The sequence below is a fragment of the Podarcis vaucheri genome, assembly GCF_965113315.1.
Source record: "Podarcis vaucheri genome assembly, chromosome: 7".
Classification (NCBI taxonomy): Eukaryota; Metazoa; Chordata; class Lepidosauria; order Squamata; family Lacertidae; genus Podarcis; species Podarcis vaucheri.
Window position 1 is genome coordinate 76797206 of NC_138765.1, and position 24064 is coordinate 76821269.

General features: G+C 45.1%; 1 protein-coding gene and 1 long non-coding RNA gene across 8 annotated transcripts in view; one reads left to right on the plus strand and one right to left on the minus strand.

Moving 5' to 3' along the window:
* LOC309536555 overlaps nucleotides 1–24064 on the minus strand; it is a 199205-nt gene that overhangs the window by 42152 nt on the left and 132989 nt on the right. The gene's annotated exons all lie outside the window — the stretch shown is intronic.
* Nucleotides 674–23087, plus strand: LOC309536157 (maestro heat-like repeat-containing protein family member 7). 7 transcript variants are annotated; one of them, XM_082230087.1, is made up of 15 exons: nucleotides 674–829; nucleotides 1899–1996; nucleotides 9826–9935; nucleotides 10227–10352; nucleotides 11528–11632; nucleotides 13239–13371; nucleotides 14696–14805; nucleotides 16350–16499; nucleotides 16577–16731; nucleotides 17887–18028; nucleotides 18459–18655; nucleotides 19237–19374; nucleotides 20564–20672; nucleotides 21522–21662; nucleotides 22830–23087. In XM_082230087.1, the coding sequence occupies exons 2-15, from the start codon at nucleotides 1927–1929 to the stop codon at nucleotides 23070–23072; spliced, it is 1929 nt and encodes a 642-aa protein (XP_082086213.1). In that variant the 5' UTR covers nucleotides 674–829; nucleotides 1899–1926; the 3' UTR covers nucleotides 23073–23087. The 7 variants fall into 7 exon arrangements, with proteins under 7 accessions (XP_082086213.1, XP_082086212.1, XP_082086215.1 ...); XM_082230086.1 differs by having other exon boundaries at nucleotides 1902–1996; XM_082230089.1 differs by having other exon boundaries at nucleotides 674–791.

The following is a 24064-nucleotide window of genomic DNA, read 5'->3' on the forward strand; positions in this document are numbered from 1 at the left end:
CCAACTGCTTGATGCGGCGAAGGTGGAAAAATGTCGCCTTGGCTGTTGCTGTAACCTGTGCCTCCATGGAAAGGGAGGCGTCAAGGATTACACCCAAATGCTTAACGGAAGGCAATGGCACTAATTGGGCCCCCGCAAGAGAAGGGAGTTGGTCCCTCATCCCCATGCCATCCCGACCCAGCCATAGGGCCTCTGTCTTCGAAGGATTTAGTTTCAATCGGCTCCCACGAAACCATCCAGCCACAGCTTCCAAGCATCTGGTCAGTGTGTCCAGGGCCTAGTCGGTGTGGCCATCCATCAGCAGATAGAGCTGAGTGTCATCAGCATATTGGTGACAGCCCAGCCCAAAGCTCCAGACAATCAGGGCAAGGGGGCGCATAAAGATGTTAAAAGCATCGGGGAGAGGATTGCGCCCCGCGGCACTCCACACACCAAAGAGTGGCGCAACAACAAATAAGGTTCCATTAAAATTGGGGCGTTGTTTCTTCACTGTTTTATATCTGCACCAGTAACTTTTCATAATTTAAACCTCCATGAAGCTCTCCAGAGGCGAGACCAGCTTGGGAGGGAAACGTACGTTGGAGCAAAGCATTCCATTGTCGTTTCTCATTGGTTGCCCGGCCATTTCCCTGCCCATTATGACATCAATAACTGCCATGGGCACTTGATCTCAACCTGCGTTGACCACCAAACCTTTCTACACTCATTTTCCTTTCATCTGTTGGCTTACTATGGATTTGAAACAGTGAGACTTTTAAGGGTGAAAAACACCTCTCTAGCCACTGTCCCAGGTTGGCAGCAAAATCATTCCCTCATATTTGCTCAGCAGGTAGGAGGCAATCATTTTTTCCCCTCGTTTTGTTTTCCATTCTTTTCAAAAGATGCAAGATTGTGGGTAGAACACTTACTGGGTTAGGGCGGTCTCTTGCAAAATGATTCATTATTTACACAGCTCCATTAGTGTCCGCTGTGTGTTGCATTGTATCATATTGTTATACTGCACCCCAATTTCTGAGAGATATTTCAGGGTTTCCAATCTGTATATAAGGTCATATTCCTTCAAATGACATCACTGGAGATTTGTGCCTTTTTTTGATATATGGTATTATTTGCCCAGATCTACAGGCTGAGCATAACTTAACTCCAAGAGATGTCCCAAAGTTTACATATTTCAATAATTTCTATATCATTTCATAATTCCCTCTAAGCAGTTTACAGATTAAACAGAACATTATGAAATACAACATTACAAAAGAAGATCAAATATAGAATACAATAAATATCCTAGTTTAAATAAGTATAATTAACAGGAAGACAATGTATTTGTGTAAACATAACTTGGGGAGAAACATTCCAAATAAAAAACACATACAGACATGGATCCAAAACTCAGTCTCTCTTGATCGCTGATTTTGTGTGTCCAAAATCTTCTAGACAACTTTCTAGGGGCCGCTTATGAGCTGTATGTGTTGCAGGATTTCAACAGGATGCTCTATTGGGAATCTCAGGTGAGCTCCACACGCAATGGAAGTTGCTCCCAGTACCAATCACCACACAGAAATGGCTTAAGGTCCGAATAATTTACTATTGCAGAAGATAAGGCTCACTAAAACAGTTCTGGACATAGATAGACGCAACTTGTAGGCTATTGCAGATACAGATATGTACAGATATGTACAAGTGCAAAGTATCTCTGTTGCTCCAAATAAACTCCACCAATTCAAGATGTAACACTGGACAAGTAACACCAACAGACTGATGTCTCACATACTAACTGCAAGCTAACAGATAGATAATTGTGCCAACACGCATTAATCACAGATACAGTTGTGGCACTGGGTGAATGCCCAGTGCCTGGGCTTGCTAGCATACATGAGCCAATATCAACATTCCCCCAGCAGCGCTTCCTGCTAAACAAATCGGAGAATGTTTTGGAGACAGTCGTGGGAAGAGATTAGCAGCTGGGAAGACTCGGCGTCGTTGCCCCAAAATGCAGGTAAGCTCCTCTCGCTGATGACACAGTCATAGAGTGCTTCCAGAGGTGGTGATCTTCCTTCACAGCTGGAGGCAGCAATGCGTTCAATTCCTGCTTGAGGGTTTCCTGTTGTTGCATCATGTCCTCATTCTTCAGAAAAGGAAGCATGTTTATGAAAATGCTCTTGAGTCTGCTGCCTGGAGAATAAAGGTAAAGGTAAAAAGGGACCCCTGACCATTAGGTCCAGTCGTGGCCGACTCTGGGGTTGCGGCGCTCATCTTGCTTTATTGGCCGAGGGAGCCGGCGTACAGCTTCCGGGTCATGCGGGCAGCATGACTAAACCGCTTCTGGCAAACCAGAGCAGCGCACAGAAATGCCGTTTATGTTCCCGCTGGAGTGGTACCTATTTATCTACTTGAACTTTAATAATAATAATAATAATAATAATAATAATAATAATAATAATAATAATAATATTTTTTTATTTATACCCCGCCCTCCCCAGCCCAGGCCAGGCTCAGAGTGTCTTACAAGCAATAATAAAAACAAGATGAATGATTACAACTTAAAAACAAAAATAAAATACAACATTAAAATAATGGAACATTAAAATGTAACCTCATTGCAGGAGGAGAAGGAAAAGAAAAAAGGAAGAGAGGGAGGGAATCAAATTGGCTCCAAGCCGAAGGCCAGGCGGAAGAACTCTGTCTTACAGGCCCTGCGGAAAGAAATCAGATCCTGCAGGGCCCTGGTCTCATGAGACAGAGCGTTCCACCAAGCCGGAGCCAGTGTTGAAAAGCACTTTGACGTGCTTTTGAACTGCTAGGTGGGCAGGAACAGGGACCGAGCAACGGGAGCTCACCCCGTCGCAGGGATTCGAACCTCCGACGTTCTGATCGGCAAGCCCTAGGCTCTGTGGTTTAACCCACAGTGCCACCCGTGTTTAACCTGGTTTAACCTGGAGAATAGGTTTGTCTTAATTGCCAGCACAAATCACAGCTTTGCACACGGAGGCTTCCACTACGTCGGGGTGCAGAGCCTCCAGACTGCCAGAGGTCCATTTTTTCTCATCGGGCCATTTCCCCCAGAACAGTACACCCAGTGGCGTAGCGTGGGTTGTCAGCAAAGACTTTTAAAAGCGGAAGCGCTGAGAGGGGTCTTTTAAAGAAGTTGGCTTTCACTCAGCAAATTCGGAATTGGCTACCTAGAAGTAAAAAACTGTATTTGTGTAAATTGACTGAATATGGATCGGGATTTCTCCTCTCTTTGGTGGATTATAAAACTTTGAGAATCCAGCTTTCGGACTGCCAGGATACAAAAGAACCATCAAGCTGCGGTAACTGTATCTAAAGTTGAATGTGTTACATTGGGACTTTACTGTGAGATACAAATAAGGAACTGTTGCATGCACCATTGTTAATAACTTTCTTTTTGACTTGGGTAAAGCTCTGCAAGTCCAAAGTGATTTTTAAAGGGCTTTCCTCCCTTTTCTCTCTCTCTCTTTTTTTCTGGGAACTTAATGGTGGAAAGTTTTTACTTTGTTTTCTAACTCTTGGGGAGCTCCCCCTACAGGACTGTGGAATATCTAGTCTCTGAGAACTGCTTGTTGTTTTGTAAATCTTCTGTCTGGTTGGACTGTCTTTCCCATGGGATTTGCAATTTGACCTTGACACATGGACAGCTGTGGAATGAGTGGCCCAGCAAAAACAAGGGCTGCCAAATCAAAAGCAAAACAATCTGAACTGTTGCAATCAACTTTGACTGTGCAGCCACGTAGATCATCTGTCCCAACTGTTACAGGCCTGCAAGAAGGAGAAGTTAAACAGCCAGCTCCAGGGGATATGGCTTCAGGAGGGCTGGACCCAGTCTCTAAAGAAATATTGGAGCAACTGGCAGCTTTAAATAAGAAAGCTGATGAACAGGCGACTAAATTTGATCAAGTGACAGCTACTATTAACAAATTGACTGATCAAGTCTCTCAAAATACGCAAGCAATAGGGAATATTCAAACAACAACGGCAGAAAATCGCAAACTGGCTGAAGAAGCAAATTTAAAAGCAGAACAAGCTAACCAGAAGATTGAGGAAGTAAGAAGGGAAGTAAGGCCACTGAGCAGACAGATCAACGAACAGCAAGCCTATCTGTCCATGGTGGAATTGAAAAATCGGGAAAGCAATCTTAGGCTGAGAAATATACCAGAACTTGAAAAAGAAGATTTGACTGGCTTTCTGACAGCAAAAAAATCAAAGTTCTGGGGTATAGCAGAAGATAAGGACTTCAAAATTGTCACCGCCTTCAGATTGGGAAGAGTGGCGAGGAAGGACAAACCGAGAGATTGCCTGATCATTTTGAGATCTAGGCAAGAAAAAGATAACATACTCGGCCTACATTTCAAAAACTCATTGGTGATTCAGGGTAAGACAGCAGAAATCTACAGAGACGTACCGAAACAACTTTTGGACTTAAGAACTACATACAAAGATCTTGCAGGACTACTGAGAAACAACACAATTCCCTATAGGTGGGAATTCCCCCAAGGACTATCTTTTAATTTCAAAGGGAAAAAAGTAAAAATCAGAACAGTAGAGGACCAAGAAAAGTTCCTGAACGACCACGGGGAGGACCTTCGGAAAGGAGTGGCAGGAGTTTGGCCACCACCTCCGTCTGGCTCAGCACCTGCTCCACCTCCAGATTTGGATGATAAGGGAGGCGCATCCCTACTGGACTGACAAATTGATTCAGGATGTCTCTGCAGCTACTTAGTTGGAACATTCATGGCGCAAATTCCCCTGAGAAAAGAAGAAGGATCTTTCATATATTGAGGAAAGAACAATTGGACATTATTTGCTTGCAAGAAACACATGTGACTAGGCTCCATAGGAAAGTTTTAATTAACAAAAGATTAGGTCAAGAATTTATTTCATCAGACAAGGTCAAGAAAAGAGGGGTAGTGATCTATGCAAAGGAGAACCTGTCACCAAAATTTCTGTTCAAAGATGAGCAAGGAAGAATTTTGGCGATTGAAATACAAACACAAGGAGAAAAATTCTTGATAGTAGGAATTTATGCACCTAATGAGGGGAAATCGGAATTTTACAAAAAGCTGCACGAGACAATGCTGGATTATATCGACTATACCAACATCATTATGATGGGAGATATGAATGGGGTGGTCTCCACCTACATGGACAAGTCACAAAATCAAAATTTAACTAAAGATGGCAGACTACCTAAAACTTTCTTTGAACTAACTGACAATATGGACTTAATCGACATATGGAGGACAAAGAACCCCTTAGGTAAAGAAGGAACATTCTTTTCTGAGGCCCACCTATCATGGACAAGAATCGACCAAATTTGGACTGGCACCTAAGACTAAAAAAATAGAAATCTGCCCCAAAACCTGCTCCGACCACAATGCTTTGAAAATGGAACTGAGACTTACGCCAGCTGGTTCCTTCAGATGGAGAATGAATGACACCCTGTTTAGAGATCAGGAGATTGTGAAGAAGGCCCAAAAAACCTTGAAGGATTACTTTGAAACAAATTTGAACACTTCGGTGGAAAAGAGAACAATCTGGGATGCGAGCAAAGCGGTTATGAGAGGGTTTCTGATTCAACAGAATACAATTAAGAAAAAACTCTGGAATGGGAAAAAAGATAAGATATTAGAGAAGATAAGAGACGGTGAAAAGAAGCTGAGACTTAATCCAAAGTCAAAAGAAGTTTTAAGAGAAATTAAATTCTATCAAGCACAATATGCGAAATTGATAAACCAAGAAGTCGAATGGAAAATCAAACAAATGAGACAAAGATCATTTGAATCAGCAAATAAATGTGGAAAACTGCTAGCATGGCAGTTGAAAAAGAGACAAAAATTGAACTTCGTTACCAATCTGGAGGTTGAAGGGGAAAATATTCAGAAACCAGAAGAAATTAGAAAATGTTTCCAGAGATATTTCAAAAAATTGTTTACGCAAGGGCCTCAGGAAGAGATTGAGATAGACCAATTTTTAAAAATTAATGGATTACAAAAATTACCTCAAGAGAAACAAACAACCCTGAATTATAGAATAACACAACAGGAAATTGAGAGTGCCATTCAGAATATGCAACTAGGTAAATCCCCAGGCCCAGATGGACTTACCTCCAAGTATTATAAGACATTAAAGGACTTTTTGACTCAACCACTAATGGAGGTATGTAACCAGATTATGGAGGGGAAAGGGGCACCAGAATCGTGGAAAGAAGCCTTCATCACATTAATACCAAAATTGGAATCTGAAAAGACTCAACTCAAGAACTACCGTCCCATCTCACTCCTAAACGTGGATTACAAAAATTTTGCTGATATCTTGGCAAGTAGATTTTAAAAAGTTTTAAATGAAGTAATTCATAAAGACCAGGCAGGCTTTCTCCCAGGTAGACATTTGTCTGATAATACTAGGAACATTATTGACGTTTTGGAATTATTGCAGACAAATATGAATACGAAAGCAGCGTTAATTTTCATAGACGCAGAGAAGGCCTTTGACAACATTTCTTGGAAATTCATGAAGAAAAACTTGGAAGGGATGGGAGTGGGACGGGCGTTCCAAAATAGTATAGAAGCAATCTACTCAGAGCAGAAGGCCAAATTGATAGTAAACAATGTGGTGACAGAAGAGTTCAAAATTGAAAAAGGGACACGACAGGGGTGTCCTCTATCCCCTCTGTTATTTATTTCAGTCCTGGAGGTGCTTTTGAATTTGATTAGGAAGGACCAGCTAGTAGAAAGAATACAGGTCGGAGCGATACAATATAAACTGAAAGCCTTTGCAGATGATTTGGTTTTAACATTACAGGAGCCAGAATCTAGTACAAAAAGAGCTTTAGAACTAATTCATGAGTTTGGTCGGGTGGCGGGATTTAAGTTGAATAAACAAAAAACCAAGGTTCTGGGAAAAAAATTGACACCTTCAGAAATAGATGGGTTTCAGAAGGAAACGGAGTTAAATGTGGTTAAAAAAGTGAAATACCTGGGGGTCAATTTGTCTGCTAAAAATTTGAACTTATTTAAAGATAATTATGAAAAATGTTGGTCAGAAATCAAAAAGGATTTAGAAATTTGGTCAAGATTAAAACTTTCCTTGTTGGGAAGAATCGCAGCTGTAAAGATGAATGTATTGCCAAAGATGCTGTTTTTGTTTCAAACCCTACAGATCGTGGACAGAGTGGAATGTTTTGGAAAGTGGCAGAAAGATATTTCGAAGTTTGTCTGGCAGGGCAAAAAGCCCAGGATAAAATTTAAAATACTAACTGATGCGAAAGAAAGAGGGGGATTTGCCCTGCCGGACTTAAGGTTATACTATGAAGCTGCATCTTTCTGCTGGATGAAAGATTGGTTCTTATTAGAAAACACTGATGTCCTAGATCTGGAAGGGTTTAATAATGCTTTTGGATGGCATGCATATTTGTGGTACGACAAGGTAAAGGTTCACAAGTTGTTTAAAAACCATATTGTCAGAAAAGCTTTATTTACTGTCTGGACTAAATACAAGGACTTGTTAGAAAACAAGACCCCGAGGTGGCTCTCACCAATAAGGCAAAGGCCCGAAAAAGACTTAATATGGAGGCTGGTTGGGCAAAATACTGTGAGATAATAGAAAAAATTGGAGACAATTGGAGGTTGCAGAGTTTAGATAAATTAAAAAACAAGGTGCAAGACTGGTTACATTATGCCCAAATTCAAGAGATTTTTAAAAAGGATAAAAAAATAGGTTTCCAGGTGGAAAAATCGAAATTAGAGACAGAATTACTTGAACCAAGGACTAAAGTCCTTTCAAGAATGTATAACTTACTGCTTAAATGGAACACTCAGGATGAGACAGTCAAATCAGCCATGATAAAATGGGCTCAAGACATTGGGTACAGCATTATGTTTGAAGACTGGGAAAGGTTATGGACCACCGGTATGAAATTCACGGCATGTAATGCCTTGAAAGAAAATATTATGAAAATGATATATAGGTGGTACATGACCCCAGTCAAGCTTGCAAAGATATATCATCTGTCTGATAATAAATGTTGGAAATGCAGGGAGGCTGAAGGGACATTTTTTCACCTCTGGTGGACATGCCCGAGGGTGAAGGCCTTCTGGGAAATGATTTATAATGAGTTAAAAAAGGTATTTAAGTATACCTTTCACAAGAAACCAGAGGCCTTCCTCCTGGGCATTGTCGGCCAGAAAGTGTTAAAGAAGGATAGAACCTTCTTCTTATATGCAACTACAGCAGCAAGAATTCTTATCGCCAAACACTGGAAGACACAAGATTTACCCACGCTGGAAGAGTGGCATACGCAATTGATGGACTACATGGAGCTGGCTGAAATGACTGGCAGAATCCGAGATCTGGGAGAAGAAACAATAGAAGAGGACTGGAAAAAATTTAAGGACTATTTACAAAAACATTATAAGCTATATGAATGTTGAGAATTTGCTAGGTCTGGAAAGATTAGCTTCAGCAATAAAATTTGAAGATGGAGGAAACTAAGTTATAATTATGAAAATACCAAAGTTTAGAGTAACTTTTAGGATTTATTATGAAAAAAAAAGTAATTTAACAATAAGTACCTTAAACTTAAAATATAATTATTTGAAAGTACAAAAAACGCATGAAACAAGGTAACAATTTGCTGTTATTTTTATTGTAAAGAATGCAGGGTGAGGAAGATGTGGGGAAGTCCGGTTGATCATGAAAAATTGTTTTGGAAAGATGAATCTTTTCTTTTCTAATTCTTTCTTTTCTTTTTCTGTAACGTTGCTTTTGTTGTATATTTGATTATGTATTTGTACCTGGAAAGAAGCAATAAAAAATATTATATATATAAAAAAAGTAATTTGCGCCCCCTAACCCCTAACCTGCCGCCGCTGCCAGCTTCTTCTTGCTGCTGCCTGGTCTGGTCTGGTGTGGTTCTCTCCCGCGCTCAGCGCTGCGCTGGGCGGCTGCTGCACTGTCCCTCCCCCAGATAGTCCCTCGCTCTCTCTCCGCACCGCACGCCTGGCACCCACCCGCTCCACTGTGGGCGGTGACCCAGCGGCTCGGATCGGATTCGCACAGCCAGCACTGCAGTGAGAGAGAGTGAGTGAGCCAGGTAGGGGCAGATTGCTGAGAGTGCGAGCGCCCCCCCAGATGTTGCGCCCGGTGCGGCCGGGCCCCCCTGCACCCCCCACACTACGCCATTGAGTACACCTGCCCTTCAGCTGACAAGACTGGTGGCAGCACAGGTGGGAGGATAAGGTTTAGTTCTGTCTCTGGACAGCTCAGCTGCTTAGAGCGTGGTGCTGATGATACCAAGGTCTCAGGTTCAATCCCCACATGAGGCAGCTGCATATTCCTTTAGACCAGGGGTAGGCAACCTAAGGCCTGGGGGCCGGATGCGGCCCAATCGCCTTCTCAATCCGGCCCACAGATGGTCCGGGAATCAGCGTGTTTTTATATGAGTAGAATGCGTCCTTTTATTTAAAATGCATCTCTGGGTTATTTGTGGGGCACAGGAATTCGTTCATATTTTTTTTCAAAATATAGTCCAGCCCCCCACATTGTTTGAGGGTGGACCAACCCACGCCTGAAAAAGGTTGCTGACCCCTGCTTTAGACGTTTGCTGAAAACTTGTCTGTTGTTTAATTGTGTTTCATTGCTTTTAGATGAGTTTAGCGGTTTTTAAATATTTTAAATTTGTTTTGTTTCGTTTATAATTTTTTAAAATAATAATAAAGGGGTTTTTTTGTTTTTTTGTTTTTGCTCCTTTGGGCTCCTCTGGGAGGAAAGGTGCAGTATTTACTTATTAAATTAATAAACTTGTTTCAGATTCACCAAGCTCAAACTCCTCCCAGACAACATTTAGTTCTGCAGCTTCTGAGGGAGACATGAGGGGTGTCATGCGCTTCATGCACCAGTTTCTCCACAAAAGCCACCAGGTATCTGCACCCCAACCCTGCCCTCGCTTTCCCTGCTACGACATGAGTTCCTTAAAAATGGAGGGGGTGGGGGCTTCTTCCTCCAGTCACATAATTTAGGAATACTTTGAATTGGGCTCGAACCCAGCACTGGAGTAAAACATTCCCTGCGGAACGCCCCCAGAAGGGTCGTAGTTTCCAAATCTTTCTGGGGGCAGCCCCGCAGAGAGCATGTTGCGGTAGTCAAGATGGCTTGCCGCTTTTGCTAATCCTTCTTGAACTCATCATCCTGTCCTTGGTTGGGGAGGCTAGGAATTACCTGAGAAGGTCAAGTTCCTGGACTGCATAGACCTCATCAGCGCAAACCTCGACACCAGTAAGGTGGGCTACATTGGTCAATGTCACTACAACCCGACCCTGATAAGAGAAACTCTCATGGTGAGTAAGCCGACCCGTGTACATGTGAGTGCGAACGATGAAAATAGCCCTAAAAAACTCCTCCTAACGGAGCCCAAGGAAAGATTAGCACTAGAAGTGTTGTATAGTGGGAAAGATGGGCAACAGACACAGCTCTTTTAAGCAACAGCTTTTTATTACAGCACTTAGCAGTACTCTAAGTCTCTCTGAACAGTGAAGCTGGCTGCCTTATATAATGCTCAATAACCTGTAACAGTAACAAATTCCAACTAGCTACCCAATCGGTGAAAGCAACTCTCAATCCTTCATTTGCATACTGGTGGCTCAGAGTGAGAACTTCAGCCAGTCTGAATACATAACAAGAAGCCCACAGCTTTATGGTTTGCCCGTTTTGACCCTGCCTTGGGCTCTTTAAGAATGACTTTGCCTTAGTAATTGTGTCTCTGTTTGGCTGTGGGAAAACCATCGTAGGAAAACCTCAAAAAGGATATCATTGAGATAGGGCAGAAATGGCCTAGCCTGGATGGAGCCGCTCCCTTAGGAGGAAAGGTTACATCATTGGGGGCTCCTTAAACATAAGATGCTAGCTTAGTCGGTAGTACATGAGACGCTTAATCTCAAGGTTGCGGGTTCGAGCCCCACATTGGGCAAAAGATTCCTGCATTGCAGGGGGTGGAACTGGATGACCCTTGTGGTCCCTTTCGACTCTACAGTTCTCTGATGTATAAGTATAGGGGGAAGATGTGCAGCCACAACAGCACCACCCACTCATAAAGAGAGATGTGTAGCCAAAACAGCACCACCCATTCATAAAGAGAGATGTGTAGCCAAAACAGCACCACCCATTCATAAAAAGAGATGTGTAGCCAAAACAGCACCACCCATTCATAGAGATGTGTAGCCAAAACAGCACCACCCATTCATAAAGAGAGATGGAAAAGCACAAACCAAAAAACACAACTCCCTGAGGGGGAGAAACTCCCGAAAACAGCCCAGAAAGGACTGGGCATGTTCGGGGGCTTTGTAATGCTTGCAGACCTTGTGGAGAGAAATGGGGAAGCAGGTTGGAGGGGGAATAGAACAAAATGCCCTAGAGCACTTCATGCTGCAACTCTGGGTTGCAGTTCCCACTTGTGCACTACAAGAATACGTCTCATGAAATCTCCATGGATGCCGTCCTTTCTTTGCCGTTGCAGTTCCTTCTTCCTGAAACGGGATCCCCGTTGGTCGAGGAGCGGATCATGGCCTTGTCCAGAATCACCAAGCTGGTCTGCTGCATCACGTCCCATTACACACCCAAAGTGAGGCTCAGTCACCCATTCCCAGGGCTGGTTTGGTTTAGCAAACTGCGTGGAAGTAGTTCAGAAAACCTCCAAACTACACCTGAAAGTAGTTCCCATAACTGCTGAACAACTCACCTGCAGTTTTTAGGGTTGCCATGTTCTGAAGAGCAAAAAAAAAGGACACATTTTCAGATTTTTACTTTTAGCTATGGATTGCTATGGCGAATCATGAAAAAGAGGACATGTCCTGGAAAAAGAGGACATATGCCATCCTAAAAACTGCACATATTGAATTTATGTGAATTAAGTTCCTTTTGGAGGAAGACTTTGAATGATTCCTGGTTTGAAGCTCATTCTCTTGCATTTGTTTCTTACTCTTCAGACTGGCGCTTTCATCTGCTGGGGGGAAATACTGTAAATGGAGCAATTCACTCTCTGCACGTGTTTTAAGATACTTTCTTGCTGTTCTTAGGTACAATTCTATGCTTCTATGATTTTACACTCCAGCCCAGCAGCTTTTAACCTTCTGGGGATTATTTGAACTTGAACTGCTTGTTGAATCACAGAATCACAGAATCGGAGAGTTCGACATGAACTGAATTTGCTCACTTTGTTAAGGGACGGGTGTGCCAAACTTGGATTAGAACTAGTTCCCTTTCAGAATGAGCTTTCCCAGCTCAGCTGACACCAGTCATCAGGAGTAAAACGCCCGTCAGGATGACTGACAGTCGGGGGGGGTGTGGGGGGGGGGAGGAATTTATATACGTGTAAGGAATGAGGACTTGTTTAGTGCAAAGATTGCCTGTGGCACTGAGCTGTATCCCCATTAGGACGTACTGCATTTTTCAACTTTCAAATTCCCCAAATGAGGGGTGCTAAAAAATTGTAACACGACTTGGGAATTCAAAAGATAATTTGGTTAAATCAATATAATTTAGTTTTGCTTGGTGAGTAAAATTGCATAGAAATCATTAGAAATGATTGCCAAGTACTTGCAGTTATACTATATATTAATATTGCATTATTATTATTATTATTAAGCAATACCTGGCATTTTCAGGAGGTAAAATTAAAATTCTTTGGTTTTCCAAAAGCCATTTATGTGCTTCTTCCTCAAACGTACTTGCCAAGGTAAATGTTGTCCAGTCACAAAAATAATAGCAGATTTGAATTCCTCACATCCAAAACCATTTTTTAAAAGATCCCTCACTGAAGGAATCTGAAAAAAGTAAGTTTCACCCCGTAAAATAACACTCTCTAGTAGCCCATGTCAGTGTGCCACCTTCACAGGAAAGAGTAAAGGGGTGCATTTGGGGATATCTTGGCAGCAGGGTCCAAATCCGTAGGGAGGTTGATTAAGGTCTGCTTCTCTTTGCACCCCACTGCAGCCATGGTGGGTGGCATGACACAAAATGGCTGCTATGGGGTGTCAGGTGTGACACAAAATAGCTGGTGTGAGGTGTGACACAAAATGGCTGCTGTGTGCATGGGACGGCACAAAATGGCTGCTGTGATGTGTGAGGTGTGGCACAAACTGGCTGCCGTGGGGTGCATGGCATGACACAAAATGGCTGCCACACTTGAGGAGGAGTAGAAAATGAGGTAGTGTAGTTCTCTCCTGCAGGGAATGAAGGACTTCAAGATGGGGAAGCTGGCGGGGCACCTGGCGCTTTGCAGCAACGACTCCAGCGAGAGCGTGTGCCACTTGGCGGCCGACGCACTCCACTGCCTGTACACCCTGATCCTTCACCAGAAGAGTAAGAGCAAGGACCCGCCGGCCTTCCCCAAGATGGTTCATGGCGGGGAAAGGGAAATAAATGGATTGGCATGTTGGCAATAGCTGGGAAGCGGGATGTCCCGCCAGAGGAGATAAAGCAAAAAAGGTTCTTCGCTTAGAGCAGCCTTTCTCAACTTGTGGGTCCCCAGATGTTGTTGAACTACAACTCCCATCACCCCTAGCTAGAAAGGCCAGAGCTCAGGGATGATGGGATTTGTAGTCCAACAACATCTGGGGACCCACAGGTTGAGAACCGCTGGCTTAGAGCATCTTCAGATTAGCAAGGGTGGCTTTACCTTCTGAGCCTGCTTGGTGGAGGCTTGTTTCATGGCTGCTCCTGCTATTCTCCCAGGCTGTCTGTCAGCCCAACCCTGCCTTTCTGAGGGCCGGGTGGAGAGCCCTGGAGGGCTACCTTCAGGTCCGGGTCTGAGCTTCCCTGCTGGCCGGCCTGAAGGAGTGTTGGGCAGCCTCCTTTTGCTGCTCCATCCCCTCTCCGCACCCTGCTTAGGGGTGCCCATGTCCCTTGAGCTGACCCCCAACTCCTCCAGCTCCACTTTCTGTTGGGGTGACCCACTGGGGAAATCCGTGTCGCGTAGTCCTTCAAAACCTGCAAAGGCCACCGTCTCAACACTAATACATGGTGAGTATTGGCACCTATTTTGGGGGGGACAGGTGCAGCACTGTATATCTATATATCTATATGTATCTATATATATCTCTCTCTATAATATACCGTATATACCGTTTCTTTGCATCTATCTACAGCTATAGCTATACAGTGGTACCTCTGGATGCGAACGGGATCTGTTCCGGAGCCCCATTCGCATCCTGAGTAGAACGGAACACGCAACTGCGTGTCTGTGCATGCGCAGGTCGTATTTTGTTGCTTGCGCGCATTCCCGTGACGTCATTTTGAGTGTCTGCACATCCGTTCTGCAGCCCCGTTCGCATCCTGAGTAGAACGGAACACGCGACTGCGTGTCTGCGCATGCGCAGGTCGCATTTCGTCGCGTCCGCACATGCGTGTGACGTCATTTTGAGCGTCTGCGCATGCGTGAGCGGCGAAACCCGGAAGTAACGCGTTCCGTTACTTCTGGGTCGCCACGGAGCGTAACTTGAAAACACTCAACCTGAAGCATATTTAACCCAAGGTATGACTGTATCTATATCTATCTATCTATCTATCTATCTATCTATCTATCTATCTATCTATCTATCTATTATCTATCTATCTATCTATCTATCTATCTATCTATCTATCATCTATCTATCTAATCTCTGAGTTTCTTTGTACGTTTCCCAAGGCCTGATGAAGCCTGAGAACGACACAGAATTTATGGAGCTTATGCAGGACTGGAAAGAGGAAAAGATCTCCTGGCTGGACTGGTTCTCTGACATCAGCACCACCACTATGGTAAACCTTTTTCACCAGCTCCAACGTATGTCTTCTTCACACCTGGCAATTTTGGGCATGGACCTGTTTAACAGGTGCAACTGAAACGAATGTAACCAACACAGGAGTTTGGAAACCCATCCAGTTAATCTAGATTAATAAAATTATGTTTTGTTTTGTTTTTAAAAAGGAAGCACGTCCAGTTGCGCACAGGCACATGCAGAGAGGCAGGGCGGGCTGTGTCTGGGTGTTTGCCGCGCAGCCAAGGGCACACCTGGGTTTTGAGCTAGTGATCGTATAACTGAGCCCAGGACTTGTGCTTTGACTGCCAGTGGATCTTCAAAGGTCCTTCTCTGCTCCGCTGCTGTATCTGAGATCGTTTCAATGAGAGAGTTTAAAAAAAGAAAGAATGAATATGAAAAATGCTCAGCACTCAGAAAACTGAGTGATGGTGGGGGCAGCAGGGATAAAAAAAAAATAGAGGGAGAGGGGATGCAATGGAGTATCCAAGAAATGGCCTGGCTGTCTGGCTGTCAGGTAAGAATCCTGAATAGGATCATTTAATGCTGCAGATTTTTAATTCCTAGTCCCAGTCCCCACTCAGAGGACACATCCACACATCCATTTGCCCCACAACTTTCCCCCAAGTAAAATCAATTTTTACTGCTGAATCGAAGCAAATGTCAATTGGTTGGCCTCCATTTTTAGCACTGGTTAGAAGTGTGGATGAGCCCTAACACTGCACTGTGGTCTTTCCTATGCATAAGGAGAGCACTGCAACCTTTCCTGCAGCACCAGAATCATAGAATTGGAAGGGACCACAAGGATCATCTCGTCCAGGGTTTCCCAAACGTGGGTCTCCAGCTCTTTTTGGACTACAACTCCCATGATCCTTGAGCACTGGTCCTGCAAGATAAGGAAGATGGAAGCTGAAATATACTCAGAGTAGTCGCAAAGTGATTTCATGCTCTTTATTCAGCTCATAGTGGTGAAGAGGAATGAATGAAAGTCCCCTCAAAGTATCTGCTTTATATACATTATTTACACAATGGGCTGCACATGATTGGCTAATTCTGGAATTCTACTGTAAGCCAATCAGGTTGTGGAGTCACTTCTATCTGGAGCATGATTGGGTGGTTCCTGCCAACCAATCATACTGCTGCATTGTTCTAGGACCAATCAGACTGCTGCATCATGAATCCTATTGTTCTAGGACCAATCAGACTGCTGCATTCTGAATCCTATTGTTCTGGGACCAATCAGACTGCTGCAGTTTGGATCCTATTCAACTCAGTACATAACAGAAGCTGTAGTCCAGCAAGAGCTGGAGACCCAAGTTTGGGAAACCCCAATCTAATCCAACCCCCTGCAATGCAAGAAGCTTTGACCCAAAGTGAGGCTCGAACCCACAACCCTGGGATTAAGAGTCTCATGCTCTACCGACTGATCTTAAGGAGGGTCCCATAGCGAGTCAGCTCATCCCAAGATAGGATCCCAGCCATGGTGGATCCCAGCTCTTTGGTGTAACCGCCACCAGGCTTTCAACGCACCCCTTCCGTTTTCAGAAATTCAAAAAATGCCTCCAAGGTGACGAGCAGATGGACTTCCTCCTAGCAGCCATCAAGGGCATGAGGGATGACAACCTTTACCACACGAAGGCTGCCATCCTGATGCTGAAAGCCATGCTGAAGAATCCCCAGCCCGTCTTCATTAAGGTACGCTGCCTTGGAGACTCCCGTTCCCCCTTCTCCTCTCTCCCCAGTCACCTCTTCCCTCCTCTTTCCCCCTGCAGGTGCCCGAAACCACCAGGTTCATGTATTTCAGTCTGGAGCACATCGGAGACCCGCAGGCCCGCCTGGAGGTCTTCAGGTTCCTCTTGCTTCTGGGGAAGAGCCACCCTCAGGATGTGGTGAAGACCCTCCTGGCCTGCTCTGTCCAGTGTGACAGGTGAGCGAGATGGGGACAGGGGGATAAAAGAAAAAAAATTGATTGAAAATCCTTTTCGTACTGGCTAAATCAGTGGTTCTCGAACTTTTTTCTCTGGGCCACACTTTCAGAATAAAAATTTGCCTGTGACACACCGAATTTTTGTCGATAAAAATATATTGGGAAAGAAATAACTCCTAGCAGTGCTTGATTTATAACACAGAACACAACTACTTTGTAATATGATCATGGGACATCCAGAAAGTATCAAACAATACAGCAATGTAAGAAGGTGAATCATTTCCAAAATGTAATTATAAACGAGCATGAAACTTAAGTATGTGTACAAACTCAGTGAGAGGTGTGAGCTTACTTTTGCCAGGTAATCTCATTTATATCAGGGTGGAATGTAGACACACATTAAAAAACACTGTGAAAATGCTTTTTTAAAAAAGCGTTTTGAAAAATATATTGAATTTGCCATAAGCTCATCACTCCATCTAGTGTCATGTTTGTATGATTCAGGTAGGTAGCCATGTTGGTCTGACGCAGTAGAAATATATTTTAAAAATTGATAAAAAATGTCCAGTGGCACCTTAGAGACCAACTAAGTTTGTTCTTGGTATGAGCTTTCATGTGCATGCATCGTATCTGAAGAAGTGTGCATGCAGATGAAAACTCATACCGATAGTTGGTCTCAGGTGCTACTGGACAATTTATTTTATTTTATATATATATATTTCTATGTTTGTATGATGCACACTTAAAACGTTATATTTGCAGCTGTATAGCTGAGTCCCAGGTCTCATTTGGGACAAGCAAACTCTCATCTCATCAACGCAGAGATGCCTTTCTCTTTTTCGCTCTCTCATATTTGTCAGAGCTGAACATCCCTGCTCACAACAATAGGTCATGGAGAACTGCAGAAGAACAGCCAATGCTCTTTTCCTTTTTTTAAAATTAAAAGCGCATTTATTCACAAGTTACACTCCATCTTTCTCCACTCCCACAGAATGACCCCTCCAGTCCTAAGTCCCACATCACTGCCTAGCCAGTGCTCTTGAAGAGAGGGGCACCACACACATACTGGTCTAAATCGCCTTTCTCTCAGTTTGCCGTAATCTGAACGCATTTCGTGCGCCAACCGAAGCCCCTGCTTCTCCCCCCCCCTTGTAGCACCGCCTTCGCCATGTGGAACAGCTTAACCTGCTTCTCCGACACTGCGCAGAAGGTCCTGGCCGTGCTGCAGTCCATCCTGCAGGAGCAGCCGATCTACTGGGATGGCCCCAGGGTTAAGGCCTCCTTGCTACCCTTGGCTGTAAGTGCTGGCAGGACTCTGGCCCCCAAGAAAGCACCCAAAGAGCAAAGTGGCCCTGTGTGTGACATCTCCAAGGCCCATCCCTGGGGCCCATCTGCCCACGAGTCAGAGGGAAGCGACCCGCCTCGGGCGGCGGACTTCCACAGGGCAGTGCCACTGTAAGCACAGCTCCCACCTCTGCTGGGTCACACAGTGGCAGCACTTCCGGATACCTCTCCCGAAGCCACCACACGACCCTGGTAAGGGAGGCAAGGTGGGGGGGGCGGGTGGCACCCTTGCCTCAGGCGGCAAAGTGAAACAGACCCCAGAGATGCCTCTTTGGCGTCCGGGTGGCCATTTGAGGCACCTAAGGACGTGGCCAGGAAGGGAAGTGGGCGGGAAATTCCTCTCCTTGCTCAGGTACGATCAGGTGCCTTGACCGACCTCCCAGGCCAACGCAGCGTTTTACGAGATCTTGAGTCGCCCGTCCCCAGCCTGCCACGAGGTGCTGAGAGAGATGTTCGCCACGCTGTCCATAGCAGTCCTCTGCCAAATCTCCTTCGCCGTGTACTTTACACCAGAGGAGACAGGTGTCTACACGACGGCCTGCATCCGCCACAAGATCCCCACCCCTCCTGCTCCCATCAGGTGCGCTTCTTTCGGTTCATCCGATTTTCCCTGTTTGTCACAGGCAGGGTCGACTGATACTGCGGTAGCCCTCTAGCCAGGGCAGCCGGACGCACGCACGCAGCTCCCTGCTGAGCCGGACTTCGCTCCTCGTCCGGCCCAAGGTTGTTTTTTGGGAAATTGTCTTTTTAATTTGTGACATGATACACAGCGACAGCCTCCACTTAAAGAATGGCAGCTTCTGTATTAGCACGCCAGGCTGTGCTTTCACAAGTTTCTGGTCCTCAAGGCTGCATGCAGAAAAAAGCCTGAAAATGCATGGGTGTTTTCTTCGAAATGCTTAGCGGCGTGGGGATCACATGCGAGTGACGGTAGCCAGGACTGCTGTGATCAAGGGAACAACTTCAGCACAAGTTGGTCTCCGCACCCCAACCCCTGTGGTGCCCGGGACTCTGTGAGAGCCAGCTATCTTTTACCAGCATAAACTATGAGGCACAATGGCCTACCCAAATCACTGAGGTAATGCATGCCACCCCTTTGAGGAACTGCTGTAAACCCAGCACAAGAAATCCATTCTAATACGGATTTGTCTCTGTGTGCAGGTCTGCTTTGAAAACTTTCAAAGACCTCATCAGGCATGCAGGAGATGAGGATCTCATCCTAATCATGAACAAGAGGAGAGGTTCAGAATTACTGCTGCATCGCAGGACCCACCTGAAAGGTCTCGCTCTCTTTGCCAGGTAAGCACATCGCTGTTAAAAGGAGCAGCGAGATCTGAAGAGTCTCCAAAAATCTTTGGGGGAGATCCCTAAGGCGTGGAACTTCATATCAGCCCCATAAGGGTCTGGATGGCATTGAATGTGGACTAAGAGGGCAGGGGAGAGTGAATGGAACCAAGCACCTTGAAAGGGAGGAGGGAGATAGAGACTCTGAGGTCTAAAACTATTTCATTGTCCAGATAGGTAATTTATAATAATAATAATAATTTATTATTTATACCCCGCCCATCTGGCTGGGCTTCCCCAGCCACTCTGGGCGGCTTCCAAAAAAAATTAAAATACTGTAATACATCAAACATTAAAAGCTTCCCTAAACAGGGCTGCCTTCAGATGTCTTCTAAAAGTCTGGTAGTTGTTGTTCTCTTTGACATCTGGTGGGAGGGTGTTCCACAGGGAGGGCGCCACTACCAAGAAGGCCCTCTGCCTGGTTCCCTGTAACTTGGCTTCTCGCAGTGAGGGAACCGCCAGAAGGCCCTCGGCGCTGGACCTCAGTGCCCGGTAAAACGATGGGGGTGGAGACGCTCCTTCAGATATACTGGACCGAGGCCGTTTAGGGCTTTAAAGGTCAGCACCAACACTTTGAATTGTGCTTGGAAATGTACTGGGAACCAGTGTAGGTCTTTCAGTACCGGTGTTATGTGGTCTCAGCGGCCGCTCCCAGTCACCAGTCTGGCTGCCGCATTCTGGATTAGTTGCGGTTTCTGGGTCACCTTCAAAGGTAGCCCCACGTAGAGCCCATTGCAGTAGTCCATTTCTCAGTTCATACCAGGAAGCCGTTTTCAGGTGTCTCCAAAATAAGAGCTGCCCATAAACTTTGATGGAGAAATCAAATAATTAATCATGACTGGGATTGGGCCACTAGCATGTCCAGTCCTCCCCGTCACCCATTCAGCGAGAATGGAATCCACTCTGCAGCATTTTGTTGCAGGGCCTTCCTTGTGTATCCCAATAGCTAGCTCAGGTGGTGTGTTATGACAGCTCTGTAGTTAAAGCACGAGGGCTGAGAAGCAAGAGGGAGGTATGCTCCGCATGTTCCCCGAAAATGGAACAGAATATCGGGAAAGAAGACATGGTTGGCTGGATCAGGGGGGAAGAACACTCCATTTTGCAATTCTTTGGACACCCAGTGTTTCTGTTTTTCAATGACAAGAGAGATAGTCAGGGGCGAGGGAAGCGAAAGGATGTTGCCTTACTTGCTGGAGATACTGGAAAGCGAGGGGTGTCCGAAACACATCACTGTGATGCCTTTCTTAACTGAGGTGAGCCTTGTTTTATGGAGGTAGGTGGGTCTGATTAATTGCACAGCTGATCCGCCCCAGCCCCTCTTAGACTCCCATCTGCTTCCCCCAAGAGCATCATAGCCAAAGCCATTCCCCTAACCCACATTTCTGGCAAATCAAGCTGTGCACAGTTGTTTTCAGCGGACTGCAAAGGCTTCCAGAGCCCAGCGCACTGCACCTCCCAAGCCACAAAACTTAGCTGTGGTCACCTGTGCTTTGCGAGCCCTGCGTCTCAACTGCTTGAAGGAGTTTGCAGAGACCAGTGCAGAGAGCTTTGCAAGCCCTGACGCCACATATTTGGCCCCTGTGGGCCAAACAGGGAGGTCTAGCAAGCAGAGCTGCCCCCCCTCCATAAGGCATGCTGAGGCAGTCGCCTCAAGATGACACACCCAAGGAGCACGCAGCTTGATAACAATAATAATACCTTTATTGTCATTGTACAACCTGTGTACAATGAAATTAAACAAGCTCCCCCCCGCAACACTCAATCTCTTATCGAACAACACACCACCTCACAAGTCAATTTCACAGTGTCATTTTCTGTTCAACAGCCTAACAGGCCATGGATAGAAGCTATTTTTTAGCCTGTTGGTACGGCTTCTATATCTCCTGCCTGAGGATAGAAGATTAAAGAGGTGATGGCCGGGGTGTGAGCCATCCCTGATAATTTTTCTCGCTCTCCTAAGGCAACAATCCCCTGCAATGTCATCTTGCTACCTCCTGGCCTCCTCCTCCTGCTCCTCTTTGGCCTGATCCAGCAAGCTCTTCTCGTGTTTTCATGTTCAAGGCCTGCTGCTGCCAGTTCTGCACATTCTTTTTCCGTTCTAGTTCCTTCATAAGGGAGCCTTAGCGCCAGCTATGGAAGATAGCATCATTGAGCAGCTGTGCCAGCAGGTGAAGGCCAGCCAGTTGGAGCTTAGATCCCTAGCTCTCGACGGCATGATTTGCTTTTTGGATCATCAAGAGAAGGTGAGAGACACACAGTGATCTACCAGTGGACCAATAGGTCTTCCCAGTGGGTGGGGAGCCTACCATCCTCTAGATCAGGGTTTCCCAAACAGGGGTCTCCAGCTGTTTTGGGACTACAACTCCCATCATCCCTAGCTAGCAGGACCAGTAGTCAGGGATGATGGGAATTGTAATCCCAAAACAGCTGGAGGCCCCTGTTTGGGAAACCCTGCTCTAGATATTGCTGGTTGCCTAATTACACCTGCTGGACAGAGGTTGACTATCACTGTTCTGTATTCTCAATATTATCATTATCATTATCATTATCATTATCATCACCAGTTTTCAATTTATTATAGAACCACAAAGATAAATAAACAATAGCAAAAATTCAATCAGATATCTAACTAAAGGCAGGGCATGCAAAACCTAAACGAATTGAATAATAACACACAATCTAAGATCATGACAGCCACATTTCTCTAGAGGGCATGGGGATAGATAGTCTGAAACTAAGCTATATGAAATAAAATCCCTCCACACTGAGTAGAAATGACCAGAATATTCCTGTCCATTAGAGACCCATAGCTTATGTGTTACTTTTTTCTGCAGTAACTAAATTCCAAATATTTTTATACCATAATGATATTAGTCTTTGGGGTTGGTTTTTTTACGATTTCCATTGTTGTGCCATAGGGATCCCAGCAACATTTGTGTCGGATGTTCCTTCCGGCAAAATGTCTTCATGGTACATGTCCACGTATTTAGTAGGGAAAACAGGAGAAATCTGAATATGTGTTTTGATAATATCTAGTATCGCCTGATGAATTTTCTTCCAGAATAAAAGCAACCTGTGGGCATTCCCACCAGATATGGGGAAGGAAAATCCCTTTATTCCTGCAAACTCTCCAACAGTTTGGTGAACAGATGTGGAATTCATAAGGAACATCTGCATGTGCAGATGCTGATTTTTAAAAGGCTTGGAATCCAAAATACTTTCTGGCCCATGTCTTCTACGCCACCATTTTCATCTTTTTGACAAGGAGGGCGGGGAACCAGCCATGAGGTTTTGGTTCTCTGTGGCATCTTGTGTTCTGTTCAAAGCTAAAGATTCCCCGGAGGAAAGACACGGAAACTAACTTTGTTGCTTCTCTGGAGATCTGTGACTCAGCCTTTTGTGTCGCGCAGATGAAAAAACTGAAGCCTGCCTTTCCAGATATCATAGCCAGGGTGCGCGACGCTGACAGAGACATCAAAGTGAAGGCTCTCAGGCTCCTGCCAGACCTCCTGAAGTGTCATAGCAGGGATGTGAACTCCCTCACCGTTGAGGTGGCCACCAGCGTGATGCCACTTTTTGACGACGTGAGTCAGGCCAGGTGCAGGTGCGGCAGCAACCGTGGGCGCAGGGCAGGCCCCAGTGGCTGGGTGTAGAGTTGGTGGGAAGCCACCCAATGTTTGTGTGTGTCTACAGCTTTTCCCTGCCATTTTGTGCTGCACTTTCATCCCAGCACATATCAAGATATGAGCACCATCAACTTGGGGTTTTTTTACCCCTGAAATGCATACGTATCTCTATTATCGATACTTTGGGGGGCTGGGAGTTAAAGGAGATTGAAATATACTCAGAGTCGAGAGTGGATTTCATGCTCTTTATTCAGCTCATAGTGGTTGAGGAGGAATGGAAGTTCCCCCGGAATGTCTGCCTTATATACATTATTTACAAAATGGGCCCCACGTGCTTGGCTAATTCCAGGTTTCACCTGTAGGCCAATCAGGTTGCGGATTCACTTCCACCTGGAGCTGGATTGGACCAATCAGACTGCTGCATTCTGGACCCTATTGTCCTAGGACCAATCAGACTGCTGCATTCTAAATCCTATTGTTCTAGGACCAATCAGACTGCTGCATTCTAAATCCTATTGTTCTAGGACCAATCAGACTGCTGCATTCTGAACTCAGTACATGACAGAGATGGAACTGGTTGGGAAAATTACAGCCAAGTTTATCTTTAGAAGGGATGGGAGTTATTTCCTGGTGCAATCCTGCACCTGGCAATGGCATTCAGAATGGCCAGGGTCTGCTCCATCTGTTTTGCTGCCTGGGATGAAAATTTATGTCATCCGACTGAGCGGGATAGCTCAGTCGATATATCAGGCATAGGCAAACTCGGCCCTCCAGATATTTTGGGACTACAACTCCCATCATCCCTAGCTAAACAGGACCAGTGGTCAGGGATGATGGCAGTTGTAGTCCCCAAAATATCTGGAGGGCCGAGTTTGCCTACGCCTGCAGTAGAGTGTAAGACTCTTAATCTCAGGTCCATGGATTTGAGCCCCATGTTGGGCAAAAGATTATTGCATTGCAGGAGTTTGGACTAGATGACCCTCGGGGTCCCTTCAAACTCTACAATTCTACGATTCTCT